General features: G+C 36.4%; 2 protein-coding genes across 2 annotated transcripts; one reads left to right on the top strand and one right to left on the bottom strand.

Annotated features, from left to right (window-relative positions):
* The first annotated feature begins 43 nt into the window (after positions 1-43).
* Positions 44-14,548, top strand: LOC120491455 (sodium/hydrogen exchanger 9B2). Its single transcript, XM_039689312.2, has 13 exons — positions 44-128; positions 706-883; positions 1,794-2,007; positions 3,406-3,576; positions 5,087-5,229; positions 6,120-6,247; positions 6,331-6,506; positions 7,796-7,902; positions 8,011-8,160; positions 8,392-8,500; positions 9,518-9,654; positions 9,830-10,013; positions 12,459-14,548. Exons 2-13 carry the CDS (start codon positions 791-793, stop codon positions 12,518-12,520), a joined length of 1,674 nt encoding a protein of 557 aa, XP_039545246.1. The 5' UTR covers positions 44-128; positions 706-790; the 3' UTR covers positions 12,521-14,548.
* Positions 13,733-16,165, bottom strand: cisd2 (CDGSH iron sulfur domain 2). Its single transcript, XM_039689358.2, has 3 exons — positions 15,972-16,165; positions 15,123-15,337; positions 13,733-14,711 (listed from the first exon to the last, which is right to left on the bottom strand). Exons 1-3 carry the CDS (start codon positions 16,072-16,074, stop codon positions 14,622-14,624), a joined length of 408 nt encoding a protein of 135 aa, XP_039545292.1. The 5' UTR covers positions 16,075-16,165; the 3' UTR covers positions 13,733-14,621.
* Between the last annotated feature and the right edge of the window lie 4,030 nt (positions 16,166-20,195).

The raw sequence follows: 20,195 nt of genomic DNA, 5'->3' as shown, positions 1-20,195 counted from the left end.
CAGGAGACGGGACTTGTCAGAAAAGGGGCTGTCTTCGGTTGTGAAGATAGCCTGATTGGATCATTTTATTTCTTTGGGTTTGACGAACGGTAAAACAACGGTCACATACTTCCGGATGCCTCCGCCGGGTAAAAGATTAATCTTATTAAATGTATCCATTGCACGCATTTTGCGATCAAGCGCGAGCGCCTATATTTTCAGTATTATGTGTTATTGTATGTGTAGTGCTCTCCACGTTCCGGTTAATCACTTGAAGACATACTTATACACTTCAGCATGAGATTTTGTTTCATTTCATGTCAGTCAACTGATTTATTTTTGATTACAACAATTATAATCATCACATATGAAAAGACAATGTCTCTAGGGGGAATAAAATGACACCATACTAGTGGACCATTTGAAGAATATAGTGTGTAAATTGACTTAACACGTTGTAATGTCTATGGTGCTCAGATGTTCAGTGAGTGGTTTACTACAGTCTTATAAACAGAGACCATATGCCACGCGCTCTTCAGTCTGATAAACCACCATATGGCCCAGGCGTCGCGTTTAGTCCTGCTTCAATCCGATTAACTTGTTGAACAAACCAGTCGCTTTTCCCTCCTAGTAACGTTACTCGGGGCTATTTCCTCATTGATTACACCTTAGCGGGATTTATCGATAAGTTGATGTAGTAATAGCTATTTATTATTATTTACACAGGTGAAGTTTTAATGAACAGGAGTCGGTCTTGAGCACCAGCAATGGCTGGAAGACTAGAGCGAAGATAGAGCAGAAGAGTAGTGCCATGGAGGATGCCCAGTCCAGACCTCATTCAGTGTACTCCACATACTCACAGAGGACTGAGGATGCACCATCCGCCCTGGGAAATCATGCTGAAGTAGGTTATTTGTCAGACTTCCCCACTTTATGCTGTCTATTTTGCTGTAAAATTGGTTCTATGGAATGGGAGAGTTGCCTTTTATTGTTGTTATCTATTAGCCGACATGTTATGTATCCTCACAGCTGATCTCAAGACAATATGAAAGATTTAAGACTTTAATAACCTTAATTTAGATAATTAACAAACATTCTAATGCTTTTGAATCAATTTATGTACCTTCAAATATGAATAAGAAAATACTGTGAGTGTTGACAATATATTATTCTATATTGCACTTTTTTTAATTAAATTCCAATATGTTGTTTACATATTTGTCAGCATAAAGTTTGTTTGACTGGAAACAAACTTTGAGGTTTTTTTTTTTTTTTTTTTACAAAATATAACATTGGCATGTTTAATATTTTGGTATGTCCCCCTTTAATAACAGCAGTCTAGCAAAAATAATGTATTTTTTATATTAACTTATTGTTGTTTTAATTTTTCATCCTTTCCCCCAAAAAATCATTTGTTTATGTCCAGGTTTACATCACCATGAAATCAAAATTGACAATTCTTATTTTTATGGTAAAATTATTGCAGTATTTTTACTAATGACTACAACTTGTACCCTCATAATCTACTCAAAATAACTTCCCCTTCCACATTCAAATAACATCTTTTCGGTAACACATTATTTTAAGGTGATGTACACGTTACAACATGTACTTACTTTAGTAATAACAGTAAATTATGCATAATAACAAGTATCTAAACCAAAACCTAAACGTAACTCTATAGTAAGGACATGTATATACGTCACAATAGGGAAAGAAAGAGTATGACAACTTCCGTTTCTTGTTGACTTCAAATAAATGAATGTTGCAACTAAGACACTGCTTCTCTTTTCACTCTTCATTTTCTCATACAGCATCACCTTATTGTCAATCAGACAGTCCTCGTGGTTCCGAAGCGCCCAGAGAGCCCCAATCTGAGTATGACTGAGGAGACGGCGTATGTCCCACGACCGGTGTCTTCAGTTGACGCTTACACCAACACAGACCCTCCATACGAATACTGCCCATGGTTCCGCAGACTATGCCCGTGCCCACCCAGAGGCCTGCTGGCTGCAGTTATCACCAAAGGTTAGAACAAAGTCTAGAATCTTCCAAAACCTCATGGTAGAGATTGCATGTGCACTACCATTCAAAAATGTTGGGGTCGGTAAAGTTTAAAAAAAAATATATATTTTAAAATATTTTATGCTCACCAAGACTACATTTATTTGATCAAATGTAACGTTGCTTTCCATTTATTACTTAAAGCACACTTTACGTACTTTAATACCACCACAAAAACTACTAGCCTAACTAATAAGGTTTAGACATTATTAAAGACAAGTGAACAGTCATTAAAAAAAAAAGATCAAATACACTAATTACAAGCATAGATCCAGTAAATATAAAAACCATGTTGTTCTAAGTATAAGACGACCCTGATTATAAGACGACGATGCACCTTTTTTGGAAAAAATGCTTTTAATTGAAAATAATTTTCATACTGCATATTTTTCACTTTTTTTTTTTTTGTATTGAAAGTATGGTAAATACTGGTCAAATGTACTAACGATCACGTTTAAAAATAAACTTTTTGGCATACCATAAAACTAAGCTAACAATTAGGCTAACTATCTCATAGTGAAAACCAAGTAGCCTACCAAAATTGTTCAGAATAAGTGAAATCTTATTAGTTTTGAAATCATTTTAAATCATATATGGGGAAGTCTGGTCCCGTCAGCGAGGCACGCAAACATGACAAACGACGCAAACTTTTCTTTGACTGTTGTGATTGTCTTTTTGCACTCGCGTCGCGATCTTCTAACATGACACTGAATTTCTTGGCACACTCCTTTTACATGTATTTGGCGCCACCTATAGTTGCGGCTGTATTATTGACTGGCAATTCTAAACCCTGAATATAAGACAAACCTGTTTTTTCAGATGTATTTCTAAGAAAAAAACATTGTATTATAGTCTGAAAAATACGGTAACATTAATAATGACAGCAGCAGGGGGGTTGCTGTCATTTATAGGTTACTGTCGCTTTAAGAGCAGATGCACGGATCCAGTATAATGATACACATTCGATTTATTTCTCAACCGTTTATGTTCACTTAAGACTTTACCGACTGTTTACAACAATACTTACTTGCCGAGGTGGGTATTTTGATACCATTTTGCGTGTATGTGTCCGTTCAAGCGCACAGAGATCTGAAAGAGCTCTCCGGGTGTGTGTGCGGCTATCCTCACAGATAATAGCGCACGAGTACTGAATTGATGGTTAGTCTGTTCGGATCAACTACCTACCTACCCTAACTTTGATTAATGTAAAGCTTCCTTGCTGAATAAAAGTAGTAATTTCTTTAAAAAATAATCTTACTGACCCCAATCTTTTGAACAGTGGGTGTATTGTAGATAAAAATGTATTAGGTTTACTAAGTTATCTGCTGGTAGATTGAACCCAGTATCTGTTTGTTCTTGCAGTGACCATGGCCGCAGTGCTCTTTGGGGTGGTGTGGTCCATTACAGAGAAGGAATGTCTCCCAGGCGGAAACCTCTTTGGCATCGTGACCTTGTTTATTTGTTCCGTAGCCGGGGGAAAGCTGTTTGGACGCATACACTTGCCGAACCTACCACCTTTACCTCCCCTTCTTGGTATGAGCAATTTCTTAACATATTTAAGGTGATGCCACATTATTACAATTTCCATGGTCAGTAGTGAAGTGCCCTCACGAAAAACTACAATTGCACAGATTCATATAGAAATGACTAGATCTTGTCCGTAAAGTTTTGGTAAATGTAACCTCATCTTAAGATGTCTATGTTGAGGATGGAAATTTAAGCTATTGCATACTTCACAGAATATACTGTATACTACCTGTAATTTTTATAAATCACAATATTTCCATAGTGAATAAAAAAAGTCTTTCTGATGCTTACTTGGATAAGAAACTTAATTCTGAATTTCTACTACTGAATCTTCTACTTATTTGAAAGTTAACATGTGCAAGTATGGGGTCAGTAAAATTTTTAAAAAGACATTACGCTTTTAATCAGCCGGGATGTACTATTTTGATCAAAAGTGACTGTAAAGACATTTATAATGTTACAAAAGATTTCTATTTCAAATGAATGCTGTTCTTTTGAACTTCCTATTTATCAAAAAATCTTAAAATAAATGTATTGTAGATTCCACAAAAATATTAAGCATCACAACTGTTTTAAACAGTGATATGAGCACAAAATCATGTGACACTAGTTATGTTTTCATCATTTCATTTCATGAATTTTGGGTTATCGCATTAAAAAATGCTGGATGGAAATGTGTATAAATTCCATAAATATGCATACAAACGTATCTTTGCTCAGGTGAGGCGATCCAAAAAGGAGTAATGTGCATAAACTATGATGGAAACACATTTACTGAATAAATCCCTCAATGTGCAAAAACAAACAAACTCTGGACTAACCAGCTGATTTACTGTAATTTGCACAGCATCAAAAAAGTTGGTTTTGTTTTGTTATTCTGAAACACCTTAGCCAAAGTCTGTCATCAAAATAGTTGGGTATAGTTACACTACCTCCCTGTAATCACAGGCATCAGGTGTCTGCCTCCGAACGCAATATAACAAGTCATGTGTAAGTCATTTATAATGTACAAAAAAAGAGCCACAGACATCTTCGTTTGCAGGAACTTCTGATTTTATTACAGATATTTTGCGCCAATGTCCTAGAAAAGTTTGTTCATTCAAACACATGGGATTGAAACACTGCTTTATTTACAAATGTTTAATGCAATATTCCAATTTTGCTCACAGTTAAATACTGAAGACTGGAGTAATACCTGCTGAAATTATATATATATATATATATATATATATAGATATATATATACATTTCACAATATTATTTTCTTTATATTTGTTTAAAACAGAATGCAGCCTCAATTGATATGAGTTTTGTTTTGTGTTTTTTAACTCTAAATACTCTTCAGACCCCACACTTTTCAACGGTAGTGTATAATTTAATTTTCCCCTCAGCTCAAAGATAAACAAATTGTGTTATTCTTTTTTCCTGTATTGACAAAGTGGTCAGGTTCATTGTCAGTGTTATGAAAAACTGTGGGATTTCAGTTTGTGTTATTTCACTCTGTGTGTATCCGCAGGCATGCTGCTGGCAGGCTTTATCCTCAGAAACATCCCTGTGGTGACAGACGCTGTTTACATTGATGTTAGATGGTCCGCTTCTCTGAGGAACATCGCCCTGGGTGTCATTCTGGTCAAGGCTGGTTTGCAATTAGACGGCAAGGTAGGAAACTGGATCGGCCTGAGAAGATTTGCCTTCATACTCATACATTTTTCATCTAAAGGAGTAGTTCACTTTTAAAAAACCATAATAATTATTTACTCACCCCCATGTTATCCAAGATATCCATGTCATTCTTTCTTCAGTCGAAAAGAAATTAAGGTTTTTGATGAAAACATTCCAGCATTTTTCTCCATATAATGGACTTCAGTGGGAATCAAACAGTTCAAGGTCCAAAAGACAGTGCAAACTGCAAACTGTTCAAATGGCTTTAAACGATCTAAGACGATGAATAAGGGTCTTATCTAGTGAAACTATCGCTCATTTAATAAATAAAAAACAAAATTTAATTTTTATAAGCTCAAATGGTCGCCTTCCTCTGTTCTTTGACGCATGTTTGTGACTCTCATGTTCGAACTCGTTCATCAAAATGAACAAATCTTTTTCCAAGTCATTTGGTTCATTCAATGTACGAAACGAACAAATTGACTCGGAAAAAGATTTGTTAGTTTTGATGCTTATAAAACTTAAACTTTATTTCTTTATTAAATGAGCGATCGTTTCGCTTGTTCCCTTATTCATCGTCTGAAATCGTTTAAAGCCCTTTGAACAGTTTGCACTGAAACTGTCTTTTGGACCTTGAACCGTTTGGTTCCCATTGAAGTCCATTATATGGAGAAAAATGCTGGAATGTTTTCATCAAAAACTTACATTTCTTTTCGACTGAAGAAAGAATGACATGGACATCTTGGATGACATGGAGGTGAGTAAATTATCAGCAAAAGTTTTAAAAAAAAAAAAAGTGAAATACTCCTTTAATGAAGGTTGTACTGTAAGACAAAATGGTTTCACTAAATTGTTTTGTATTAACATAATACTTATGTGTGTTTCAGGCTCTGAAGAAGCTGAAAGCTGTGTGTTTACGTTTGTCCATGTTCCCTCTCACCTGCGAGGCAGCTACTATGGCTGTGGTCTCCTATTTAATACTGGGACTTCCATGGATCTGGGGCTTTATTTTAGGGTAAACGGCTATTTCTGGTAAGATAAGAACCTCTGAAAGGTCTGCTGCTACCAACTCAATAGCTCTGATTTTTTGCTCTGTAGGTTTGTTCTCGGGGCTGTTTCTCCTGCTGTTGTGGTTCCGTCCATGCTGCTTCTGCATAAGGATGGGTACGGTTTAGAGCAGGGTATACCTACTCTTCTCATGGCAGCATGCAGCATTGATGACATCATTGCCATTACCTGCTTCACCACCTGCCTGGGCATAGCTTTCGCCACAGGTATGCCAAAAGACTAAATGTAGCATATATATGATATTCCTAAGTTAAATTAAGTGAATACAGCAAGAGATTTTGGACATGATATCAATAATTTAACCACATAGTGTTAAAAATGAATTCAAAGAGCTTTTAGACACACAGAACATGTTTAGGATAGACAACATTATGCTACATTCTAAGACTTTGTATTCACACTACCAATCAAAAGTTTGGGGTTGGTATTAAATAGCTGTGAAAGAAAAGTCTCTTATGCTCACCAAGGCTGTTTTTATTTAATTAAAAACAAAGGAAAACAGTAATATTGTAAACTTTTTTCTTATTAAAAATAAATAAATAAATAAAATTTAATGTCATTTACTCCTGTGCTGGCATCAGACACATGATCCTTCAGAAATCATTCTAATATGCTGATTTGGTGATCAGAAAAAAAAAAATTTCTTCTTCTATGCATAGAGTATACATTTTTTTTTCTTTCCATGTTACTTTTTTTTCAGTGTGTTTGAAAAGTAGAAAGATCTTTTCAAACAGTAATGTTTTTGCTGTCACTTTTGAACAATTTGATGGATTCAAATATGACAACTGACCCCACACTTTTAATAGTGTATGTATTTGTACATTTTGTAAATTAACACATACAAATGTAAATGTTTCTGAACATGTTTTTTAGAAACTGATAGTGTCCTTTCTCCAGGGCTGTGTTTGAAATCGCCCATTATACCCTCACTCACTATTCCCTACATTAGTCCACTGATATAGTTCACTTAAACAAAACAAGTGAGCAAATTTGGCCGCTTAGTGCGCCGAAAGGGCTGCTGCTTTTGTGTAGTTTGTGCTTGCTTTTTAATAATCATTTGGGCAAACTGAAGCTCCAGTAGTGATGAAAAGATCATGAGAACTATGCATATAAATCATTATTAAACAATATAATAATCAGTTAAAAGGTATTTATACCTGTTTGATATTATGCTGTACCCACATTGGACCAGTGTTTTGGAAAATAGATGGATGATCCGTCTTCTGGCGAGACGCTGGAATTCATTTTTTTTTACGTGACTCACAAATTATGGGTATTCTCTAGCCATCTAGTGTACATTGGTTGTAAACTGGTTATTTAGGTGCATTGTGGGATTGAATGAGTGCCCTCGATAACATCCACTATGGTTTTGGACACCACTACAAATTTCTGTTCCTTATTTATGGATATACATTTTGAACTCAGCCCAGGTTTTATGGATTTCTTTGTTGTTAGAGGTCCAGTTTATATGAGTGCTCTCTGTTGCCCTCTGCAGGCGCCGTGTGGTTAAATGTGCTGAGAGGACCACTGGAGGTGTTAGGTGGTGCGGTCACTGGTGTGGTCTTAGGATACTTTCTACATTACTTCCCTAGCAGAGACCAGGTACGTGAGATGATTATGTAGGTCATGTTGAATTCAAAACTTGATGTGGGGTTTATGTTGTCAGGGGTAACAGGTTTCATGATTTGTGTGTTTTGTCTTTCCACGTAGGGAAACCTTGTGCTGAAACGTTCGTTTCTGGTGTTGGGGCTGTCTGTGTTTGCATTGTTTGGCAGTAATGTGGCCGGGATTCCTGGCGCAGGAGGTCTTTGTACACTGGTGCTGGCGTTTGTGGCTGGAATAGGCTGGGGAAAAAATAAGGTCTGAATCTCTTCTCCCAAACACACATTTTTTACTAAAATATGAAAAATAGATGTGAAAGAGGAGTTTTGACTACTTTCTCATTCATATATATATATATATATATATATATATTACACGCTCACATTTTTTGCAACAATGCTAAGTATTAGAATTTAAAAAAAATATAAGAGTGTGACAACACATTTTCTAAGATCACATATTTTAAATCTCTGTGTATGTGTGTTACAGGCACCCGTGGAGGAGGTGGTGGAAAGGTTTTGGCATGTGTTCCAGCCTCTTCTTTTTGGTCTCATTGGTGCCGAGATTGTGATTAGTACTTTGGAGGTCACGACTGTGTGTGAGTGTCTGAGATGTTTTAGTAACAGAGATGATTTGGAAACACTTGAAAAGGATAGGGATAGTTCACACACAAAAAAGAAAATTCTATCATCATTTTCCCAACCTCAAGTTGTTCAAAACCTGTATGAATTTCTTTCCTCTGCTGAACATAAAATACATTTTGAAGAATGTCGGTAATCAAATACTTGATGAGTCCATAGTTATTTTTTTTCATCAACTGTTTGGTTATCCATATTCATTTAAATATCTTCTTTTGTGTTCAGCAGAAGAAAGAAATTCATACATGTTTGGAACAACTTAAGGGTGAGTAAATGATGACAGAATTTTCATGTTTTTTGTGAACTATCCCTTTAACCCATTCAAGTCATTCTAAACCTCAGGTAAACAGAATCTTGGGTTATCTTGCTTCACACTTCACTTTGCTCATACATTTCCTGCTAAACCAGCTCTGGATGGATTGGTAAAGGGATTCATATCAATGGGTAAAAAAGACCTGATAACCCCACTTCTGGATTGCAAGTGTGAGATATTCAGGGTTATACAGGATTAAAAGCAGGGCTTAAAGGGATACTCCACTTTTTTTGGAAATAGGCTCATTTTACAACTCCCCCAGTGTTAAACAGTTGAGTTTCACCGTTTTCGAATCCATTCAGCCGATTTTCTGATATTTGGAAGAATATCAATAACCAGACAGTTTCTGGTCCCATTGACTTCCATAGTAGGAAAAAAAATATATACTATGGAAGTCAATGAGACCAGAAACTGTCTGGTTACTGATATTCTTCTAAATATCAGAAAATCGCCTGAATGGATTCGAAAATGGCGAAACTCATCTGTTTAACTCCGGGGGAGTTGTAAAATGAGCCTATTTTCATAAAAAGTGGAGTATCCCTTAAAGGGTTATAAAGCCAAGTGTGAAAAGCCCTAAAGTAACTGGAATGTAAGCACATACTGTATGCACATGTGTAGTGTTTCAAACATGCAGTTGATCTTCTCTAATGTAATATGTCCTCAGTTCTGGGTATAGCAGCTCTGCTCATCGCACTCACGGTACGGCTGCTCATCACTTTTGTTTCGGTACTGAGAGCTGACTTTAACCTGAAAGAGAAAATCTTTATCGCTGTAGCCTGGATGCCGAAAGCCACTGTTCAGGTAAAATTGCCTAGTTTAACAAATAGAACTTCCATTTTATTTTTGTTTTATTGTCTTTATCCTGCACCCATTCCTTCTGTTTCTTTGGACAAGAGTGAGCTAAATGACAAATAAAAATGAAATGCATTTGTAAGTTCCTCCTTACAGAGCAATCCCGTTATGTCATTGGTTTCAGGCTGCCATAGGCTCTACAGCTCTTGACATGGCACGCTCCAAGAATGACCTTGAGCTGCAGAAGTATGGCATGGATGTCCTCACTGTGGCTGTGCTGTCCATTCTCATCACTGCTCCTATTGGAGCGCTTCTCATCAGCCTGCTCGGCCCTCGACTCCTGCAGAAACCAAAGAACCCTGAGTGGGGTGAGATATTTGTACACACACACACTGGCCACTTTATTAGACACAACTGTTCAACTGCTCGTTAAGGCAAATATCTAATCAGCCAATCACATGGTAATATCTCAATGCATTTAGTCATGTAGACATGGTCAAGACGATCTGGTGAAGTTCTGAGCATCAGAATAGGAAAGAGAGGTGATTTAAGTGACTTTGAAGGTGGTGTAGTGAAGTTTTAGTCTTCCACGCAACAGACCAGGAGACTCTTGAGGTATCTTTCACACAGAAGTTCTTTATTGCGTCGCTGTAGTCATCTCAAGGATAGTCTGATTTAAAAGAACCTTACATTCTAATTTATACATTTCAAAGAGGGTGGGATTACCTAAAGGTGGAGACACTGAAACAAAGCAAATGGAAATGCATGTGACCCTGGAACTCCAAATTCCAAGGCAAATGGTCTCAGACATTAACATACAGTAGCAGCTGTTCTAACTTCAAACAGGCATTTTCACACGGTGAGACGAGAAACAGGAAAAGCATGGCTTTCCGTGTGGTCAAAGGACAATCAGGAGGGTCACACTGGGAATTCCTACTGTTTTCAGACTTTAACATATTAATTAAATTTGTAATCTCACAGTGGCATGGTTGTTGGATGCCAGGTGGACTGGTTTGAGTATTTTCAGAAACTGCTGATCTACTGGAATTTTCACGCACAACCATTTCTAGGGTTTACAGAGAATGGTCTGGAAATGGGAAAATATCCACTGAGTGGCAGTTCTGTGGGTGAAGATGTTTTGTTGATGCCAGATGTCAGAGGAGAATGGCCAGACTGGTTTGAGCTGATAGAAAGGCAACAGTAACTCAAATAACTGAGCAAATAACTGAGCAATAATTGAGCATCATTAAAGAAACACTATGTAGTTTTTCAACCTTCAATATATATTTTCAAAACCCTTGTGATGGTACATCGACTTACAATAGGTTGAATGACATGTCTGCCATAGCCTGACGGGGTCTGTATCGCTTTTACTGGCACTATGTAACTTCGGGGTTCGGGTAGTAACCGAGCACAAAAGGAACTACAAAATTCGACTGCTTTACGGCATCCCTTCATCCAGAAGGCGAAGGTTTTGTCGGAGGAGACTAGAAAGAGTAAAGGGGAGAGTGATAGTATCAAAGGCCAGACGAGGATCAATATTGGTCCAGCGTTCGCTCGCTGGCGTGGGCTAGAGGAGGAGGAGGGGGGCCTAATGTTGGACTAGTGTATTATTTTTATTTTGGCAGGGGCTACATTCTTGCAAGTAAATCATACATGATTAAATCATCTTTTAGGATAACTATCCTAATGACTGAACTGAAAGTTCAAAAACGCATGCATTAAGATATATTAGCTAGGTTTATTTCTGGATCATGTTATGACACATCATCAAATCATCTTCAATGAACATGGATTGGATCCATTTAACATTTAACATGCATAACACAAACATAACATGTATACAACAAAAACAATATATATTTGAAATTAACAGTGCTTTTCAGGTTGGTCTAACAGTTGTTTTCAGAGACAGAAATTGAAAAAGGTGATCAAATACAAGATAAAACTTTCTCATCACCACAATGGCAATTCTCAATGCATCATGAATGACTGTGGCTAAATAGTTGACAATCGTGACCAAATCCAAACATTGTTTTTGTGGTGTGTCAGTGTGTGTTAGTGGGCGTTAAGCTGCTATCTACACAATTCACATGCTCAAAAACAAAAGATATTATATATGATGGTTAGGATAAAAGTTTGCTGACTTTGTAGATTTGTGGATATATATACAAGATGATATTTTGAATATGATGTATGTCACACAATGTGGATGACAACTAATATATTTTGATAAACAAGCCACATGCGATGCACATGGAAATGTATCACCACAGCTTGGAGAATTTGCATGCTAGGTCACCCTTTGTCCTGTGTCACTCTGCATTCGCTTTATCGTTTGTACAACGCAGCCTCTCAATTTTGCTAATGTGTTAATGTGTAATTAAAATGCTCCAGCCCCTTTAATTAAGACCAGTAGATCCAGTTTGCTTCAAATTCATAAACCTGTGATTTGTGCAAAAATTATATTAGCACACAGTATCTGTGACACTGAAGACTGGTGTAATAATGCTGAAAATTCAGCTTTGTCATCACAGGAATACATTATTTGAAAATGAATTAAAATATAAAACAATTATTTTAAATAGTAATATAGTACTGTTTTTACTTTATCTTTCAGCCTTGGTGAGCATAAAAGGCTTCTTTGAAAAACGTTTAATGTTTAAAATCTTTACAGGAACATATACATGTAAATAAATCGTCCAAAATGTACATAGATTTATGTAACTGAAATCTGAGACTTGCATAGTACTAAACATTCTTCATTGTATTAAATGTGTGTATTGTTTTAATTGTCATTTTCTGAATTACAGCTGTCAGTCAAGGTGCTTTGTCTGCATCAGGGACACCGGTGACATATGAAAGTGCCCTGTGATGTTTCTGGATTGCTTCTGGGAAGTGACACCCCAGCATCCAAAGCTGCTGATGATTCTCAAACTCATTATTACTACAACCCTCTGAAGTCGGAGTGGGAAAGTGGGCGGACATGCTTTTCAGATGAAGAAACCCAACTGTTTTTTAACCTTCTAAGGTGAATGAAAATCACTCAGAACATTTCTCATTTCAAGTTCTTATTCTACTCTAAAACATGGGATTTTAAAGGATTAAGTTATGTTAAGGATTGACCATTTTTAGCACTATCAAGTACAAAAACTGTTGTTTATGAATATTATAAATTTTTTAAATATAAAATTAGAAATATACCAGATATCAATTTATCAGTGTGCAGCGACTGCATGTTAGTGTTAGTCATATAGTGGCCAGTGTTATGACTATGTTCAGAATGGAATACTAGCTTTGTTTACTTTGCTGTATTGTATACAGCCTTTTAGTTACATTTTTATTGTTAAAATGTCACACAACCTGACTTTTGGTGATGGATGGTACCAAAGGAATCGTCCCAGTACTAACCAGTAAAACATTGACTTATTGTTATGCTGCTCAAACATTTAAAATCAGTCTGATCAGATAAAGAGGCTAGAAAGTAGAAAGAAAAGTCATATATTTCCCTTTGCACAGTTCATCATGGTATTTTTTTTTTCATGAACAATATTTAGTGTAATTTTGTAATGTTTTTTTGTTTGTTTTTTCATAAAATGTGTATTTGAATGTTATAGACACATGTGAAGGGAACAGTATTAGTGGATTAACTTTACTGCTTGAATTTTTACAAGATTTTGTATTGTGGTTTTGTCTCAAAATAAGAGTATTGGTAATGCTGCATACAGTCATTCTTACTTTAAGCTATTAAATGACTACTGTTAAGCGTATTAGACCGTTATTTTTATATTGTATGGTGTATGTGTAGTTATTTTAATTTATTCAATGTATTGCTGCAGAAAATGAAAGACATGCCTTGTTAGTAAATGAAAGGCAAAACCCCCTGCTTGCATTTTGGAAGCATATCTTGATATATCATCTAAGGCAAAACAGATGCAAATAAGCATCACTGTTACTTTAAAGACATGGTGCATCAGTGTAGTTGCACTATTGTGTGTTTTAGGAAAAGTACACGGAAGAAATAAATAGACTGTTACATCACAGCTCACATTCATCAGTCACACAAATCATTTTCAGGAAGATAAAACAAGTTTGGTTACCTTTTATTTTATAAAAGTTATTAGGCACATTCCAGTTATCATACAAATGTATTTTTTATGAAAACATCTATGAACAAGAGCCATCAAATACAAAACCAAGTGGCACAAGAAAGAAACATTGGGATTGTCAAACTATTTATAACTTTGAATATGAAGAATGGCATGAATTGTACTATGAATTGTATTGTCGCAGCATGTTGGTTCAGGTGGACAGAGAAAAGATGGCACATTTCTTTGTAACATTATGGTAAATTTTGTAATATATGAATGATTTGTGACAATAGCTGTGACCAAAAGGCAACGGGAAATGTCTGTAGGTATACGAACAAAAGTAAAATTTAGTATCTTGCACTTGAAAATGTTAAAATAATTTAGCAAACATTTTAGAACTATTGTTGGTTTAGAAATAATGCTGTAGAAAACGAAAAGCAAAAGCAAATCCTAATGTACTTCACATTGAAAAGTCAAAAGTATGATTTGTTGTTGTCTTACAAAACGTCAAACGCACCTAAAAGGCAACTTAGTTAAAACTGAATCTAGATGTAGATTAAGATTGGAAAAGACACTTTCATGGCCACAAAGATTGATTAGCGATGATAACCGCCATTTTTCCTTATGGTCCTATTATATTGCACTCAAAAGTCAAACTACATTTGCCACACACACAATAAACACACAATGATGTAACAAAACGTAAATCATTAATAATTAATCTCTTTGAATCAACCACAATATCATTATAGTCCGAATTTACAGCTCTGTTTCTACATAATAATTTGGAAACAATTTGGGATAAGAACAACTACAGTAAGTTTTTCTGTGGAGAAAAATAGGCATTAAAAAAAACAATTACCACTCCGAGCCAAAACAGGTGGGCTACAGAGTCTTCTTCTTAAGAATAAGTGGACCAACGTTGTCCCCCGTCAGCTCATTATGCTTTATGTGCGATTTATCGCAAACAGGAAACTGCAAGATAAGAAAGAACAAATTAAGTGCCATAGTGACAGGGGCTCTTAGACTTTTGACAAAACTCACACTCTCAAAGAGGAAGCTGAAAATAACACATTTTCCAACACAAATTAACAGTCGAAAAGGACTCATATCATACATTTTTTATTACTTATATATATAACAACTAAATTCTGACGTATTGGCACAAAACAAAACCTTGATTAATTACTTGGAGCTTTGGGGAACATACGTACGCGTGTGTGTGTGTATATATATATATTCCCCCAAAGCTCCAAGTATAATGTTAATCAAGGTTTTGTTTCGTGCCAATATGTCAGAATTTATTGTTCTATGTTCATTTCCCTTTGGTGCTGTTACAGCATGTTTTGATTTGATTGGGGTTTTTTTTCTCTCAGGCATTCCTACCGTTTTAGATCGCCAGCAGCGACAGTAACAAACATTTGGAGTCCTCAGGTCCTCTATGTCGATCTCGTTCACCACTTTAGGGTTTTCTTTTTGGATCTTCAGATTTATTAGACTGTCTCTTTGCTTTTTCTTCTTGGGCAGGAAGGGCCGGATGGTCAGATAACCCAAGAGAGCCAAAATCCCCAATAATGGCAGAAGCCGCAACCACTCTGAAACTGAGACACAGTGTTAGAAGTTATTATATACTTAATGACAACAAGCTCTTCTGCTTACAGTGGAAAAATAAGTGCATGTCAGTCAGATAAAGTAATATTCAGTGAATATTAATACACTTTTTATATTTGCTCTCAAGTAAATTATAGATTAACTATTGCATTACACAATGACAGTTGTTGGACCCTGATGATTGCTCATTGTTGGTGTCGGTACAAACAACTTTAACATATTTAACTTAAGGATGCAAATAGTTCTGCATTTCTTGTGCCATTACCTATAATACTACACTAAATCATGTCTCTTAAAGGCATGTTTTGTTCTTCACACATTTCTAAAATAGACACACACTGGTCGTTAACGTTACTTTGTTTATGAAAATAGAATCACTTGAAAAAACCTCTGCCTCTTGAGAATCTCCTCATGCAATTGTATGAAAATAGGTGAAAGTTCATACAAAAACATGTATTTTTCCTACCCAGAAACACGTGTGGGCAACCAATTACTTATTGATGCGTTATTTTAATGTTCAATAGATGCAAAACATAGACACATAACTTACATCACGCTTTCTATGCAGGCATGCGCGCGTAACTTTCCACCTACGCTTGTGACATGATGAAACACATAAGTTACCTGTCAGTCGCGCAAAATCTCCGATTGTTTCTGGAAGGGGCAGTTTCTTGAGGTAGGCTGGAAGTTGTATCTTAATAATCCTGGAGATATTTACTAACACCATCTTGAATGACTTTGTGCGCTTCTAATTGAGAGACCGAACAGGAGGATAGTTCCTGAAACGTTCTACGTCATCGCGTTAGTGCACTTGCGTAGTCGTTTCCGTTTGCTCTTAAAGAGGGACCATTCAAAGCTGGAAGAATATACGTAGTTTTGAATATGAATAAGCGTAAGTGTACCACGCCCCGTAAAAGCGTCAACCAATCACCATCTGCAGAGTTGGTTGAGCGTGATTGGCTCGTCTCTCACCGCGCCACTTCAGAGCCATGCGCCACTTGCTTTGCTTTCAGCTTTTAATACTGACTTTGATGAAACCATGGATGAAACTCAAATTGAAAAAAAAAAAAAAAAGGGAGTTTCTTGACGGAATGTTAGAGAAATCTATCTAAAACACACTACAAAAAAGTATGTAAGCTAAAAAATATGCAAAAATTAATTAATCCGAATAATTTGTTTAACAGTGCTCTGTGATATTTGAAAGGATACATCTCTAACTTTATTAATTATATAGTCTTTGTTTAATATTGTCCAGATCCCTCTCCTTCTACAAAAGAAAGTAAAGACAAAGCCAGTCGACGGAAAGCCTGGAGTGCCGAAGTTATCACGTCACTTTGTAGGCCAAAACACAGAAATGAGTTAGCATTTTAGCACTCCCGGTTTCCTCGCTCTAAAGTCTATGCGATTTTTGAATGGTTTTTTGCTAAATCGCCTGAAATAAGGTCTGTGGTGAACAAAGCTTCTAAATATTTTTACGTTTTGATCTATGGCATAAAACACACCAGTTATAACCTGCGTGTGTTTTTTAAACTTTATTGTGTCTCCTTGTGTTTTTTTAAAACTTAGGCTTCAAAATGTATACATTTTAGATTAACTTGTAAAGATTATCTTGATAGACAAAACGTGTAAGGGTCACAACTCTTTGTTGAACACAGATCTTATTTTTTTTTGCGATTTTCCAAAAGTCTATGGAAAGCTCAGCATAGCTTTTTGATCAAGGGAACCCATGCAAAGCTAATATAACTTCTGAGTTGTCCAACAAAGTGATGTCATCACTTCGGCACACTATAAAGTCCTATTGTACTGAATTTTGGTTGTAGTTCCACCAGAGTTCCACTTGGGGCGATCGTCCGAGTGCAAAATGAATGGGAGTCTATGGGGCAAGGCCAAGGGGGGTAATCCTCGTGGGAGCTGCCATCTTGTAGCAGAACTTCACTTGCGTTAGCCTTTCCATTGACTCCCATTCATTTTGCGAATAACTTTACATCTGAGGCATTTGAAGACCCCATTTGTCCTTTATTTACTTCTAAGAAACACGACAATGTATAAAATGCTCCATTACCTTTTAGCTTAGCCTATGTTATGGCCCCGTAGAAGCAGTTTTAGTGAAAGTAGGCTAACGATTGCGTCATAACCAAGCGACTCTCTGTCGCACAATAGAGAGATTACCGTATGGACAGGAGGAGAAGCTCGCGGGCAATCGAGGAAACGTGGAGGCAAAATTACAAAATAATTAATCAGAATACCTAGCAAAATTTTCTCCTGCTCCTAGCTCATGGACAGCTCCTACTCACACTCTCCGCCTCTACATGTTTCGGAAGGGAATGATTCAGATTTCTCATGCCACAGCCACTAGAAGACAGACGGGTTGCTCACGTCACATCTACGTCGTCAAGCTCTGTTTGAGTCGGTTTGAGTCTGCGCGTCAGGCATGGGCGTCAGTTTGGTTTGAAATGTGCTGGGGACAGAGACGTATTCAGAAGGGTATTTTCAAAAGTGCTGGGTACAATGACGCATTCATTCTTTTTTTCTCTTTCGAGTAGGTCATGTTTTGAAAGAAGCTATCTGATGTACATAAATAAAAATGAGCACAATGTCCGAGTAAAGTGACTATATAGAGTATATACACCCTTTATTGCATATGTATAGTGATGGTCCAGAGGTACAAGTTTTGCCTAGCGTGTCGGGACTCGGGAGGTTCGAGGTTCTAATCCGCACTTGTATATAGTTTTTTTTTTCCCCTCATCAAAACCAATAATGTTTATCAGTGGTTGAATTGATAATGTTTATCAGTGGTTGTATATGTTTTGATGAGGGGAAAAAAAAATACGAGAGCGGATTAGAACCCATGAGAAAGAGGGACACGTTTGTGTGCATTTTGAAATTGTGATTTCATCGGAACGAATCTCCGCAACGGATTGAAGCGTGCTTCCGAGAGAAGACGACACGTTTCAGGGCTAGATCGCCTGTTATTTAACAAACAAATGAAACGAATGTTGTTAACTGGAAATGTTTTATTTGTATTGGTACATCTGTGCCACGAGATGTTTTAAAAGTGGTGGGGACAAAATCGACCCTGGCAAAAAGTGGTGGGGACATGTCCCACCCCTCCCCCCCGTAAATGACGCCTATGGCGTCAGGAACGGAAGTGCTAAAAAAATTGCCAAAAACTGGCTTCACTTGTCTCAATGTAGTTCCAATGAGGTGTCTCTGTCCACTTCTGTCTATGGGCTAGACGGCTAAATTTGTCTCGTTCTGTCTTCTTATTTCTTTTATTTCTTATTTCTAACCCCCTCACAAAAATGACAAAATTTAAAAGAAGAAAAAAAAGTATTGTTTTCAACTATAAATAACATTTAAATAACAGTTATTCTCTGTCGCTTTGGTGCATTTCACTATTTACAACAGTTAATGCAGTTCTCAAAACAGTTAGCACAAACCGCAAAACCTAAACCTAGTTGATAACCTAAGCGTGTGACTTGCTCAAAATGGATAGCACATTCCTCAAAAGGAACTATTTATGTCAATGAAAGTGTCAGAGTCATCAAGATAAAAGTCCTGACACCAGTGTTTATGAGCAAGATGGCTTTGTCATGTTTTCATTATGACAGTTTACTCTATAATTGCAAAAAAGTCAGATCTTGATGACACCTGAAATTGCCCAATACAGCATTATATACTATTTGCACACAGACATTTGAAAACTACAGTAAAAGTACAAATGTCTTTAGTGAGGTAATTAAGTACAAGACACTGAATATGTTTGTTTCACATTTTTACTGCAATTCTAATTTGTTCACAGCATTGTGCAAAAGAAAAAAAAAAAACACCCTTATACAACAAACATAAACTCCCTTTGGGTAGGGTGTGCACAACTGTAAACAATACTCCAGTACATATTGGAACTGAACATACAGCATACATAGCCTACTGTAAATCATTCATGCACATCCCTTCTCATCTGTGAAAGCTGATAAATTTTGACAAATTTTAACAACAGCTATGTATTTAATTTTGACTGACATGACATAAGTAAATCATCCCAAAGCGCCATATAGGACGCTTTTGCAAAAGCGTAAATATCCAACGCACATGGCACCCTTTAACGTCTAATGAGACGCTTCGGTTAATGGTTAAGTTTAGGTATGGTGTAGGGTAAGGGTTAGACCACTAGGGGGCGCCTTCTGCCCAAATATATCTGCGTCTCATTTCACGTTAAAGAGTGCCATGTGCGTTGGATATTTACGCTTTTGCAAAAGCGTCTTATATGGCGCTTTGGGATGAGAACGGGCTCCATAAGTAAATGATAATGTTATAAAACAGCAGAGTTGTATGAAATTAATTGATGCATGTCCAAAAGCATTTGCAATTGGATCGAATGAGAAACTGCAATTATGATGTTCACAAATGACTAAATATTGAACTAACTGTCCAAAAGCATTTGCAATTGGATCGAATGAGAAACTGCAATTATGATGTTCACAAATGACTAAATATTGAACTAACTGTTGTGGTTGAACTAGGTTGAGGTTGAACTAACTGTTGTGCAAATGTAAATAGTGCAGTGAGAAATGTACCAAAGCGACTGAGAAAAACTGTAATACACTTTCTTTCAGTGGTGTATACTGCAAATAATCAAAATAATGTAATGCTATTATTATATTATATTATATTATTATATTATATTATGTAGAACAACGTTGTCCAGAATTCCTTGCGTTTTAAAGCAAATAATGCCCGTTTTCATGGATTAATTCACATTTATTTCTAAAATCGCATATAATGCTATAGTGTGTTTAGATGTCTGTTACCCATAGACTGTAAAAAATGTAAGGCGACTATATTTCT

The sequence above is a fragment of the Pimephales promelas genome, chromosome 6 (assembly GCF_988280905.1).
Source record: "Pimephales promelas chromosome 6, fPimPro1.hap1.1, whole genome shotgun sequence".
NCBI classification, from domain to species: Eukaryota; Metazoa; Chordata; class Actinopteri; order Cypriniformes; family Leuciscidae; genus Pimephales; species Pimephales promelas.
This window is presented reverse-complemented; position numbering and strand designations above follow the sequence as displayed.

Coding starts and splice junctions, on each gene's coding strand:
- LOC120491455 (XM_039689312.2), top strand. CDS start 791: ATGGAGGATGCCCAGTCCAGACCTCATTCAGTGTACTCCACATACTCA. Junction 3,577..5,086: donor ACCTTTACCTCCCCTTCTTG/GTATGAGCAATT, acceptor GTGTATCCGCAG/GCATGCTGCTGGCAGGCTTT. Junction 6,248..6,330: donor ATCTGGGGCTTTATTTTAGG/GTAAACGGCTAT, acceptor TTTGCTCTGTAG/GTTTGTTCTCGGGGCTGTTT.
- cisd2 (XM_039689358.2), bottom strand. CDS start 16,074: ATGGTGTTAGTAAATATCTCCAGGATTATTAAGATACAACTTCCAGCC. Junction 15,338..15,971: donor AGATTTTGCGCGACTGACAG/GTAACTTATGTG, acceptor ACTGTGTCTCAG/TTTCAGAGTGGTTGCGGCTT. Junction 14,712..15,122: donor GCTGCTGGCGATCTAAAACG/GTAGGAATGCCT, acceptor CTTATCTTGCAG/TTTCCTGTTTGCGATAAATC.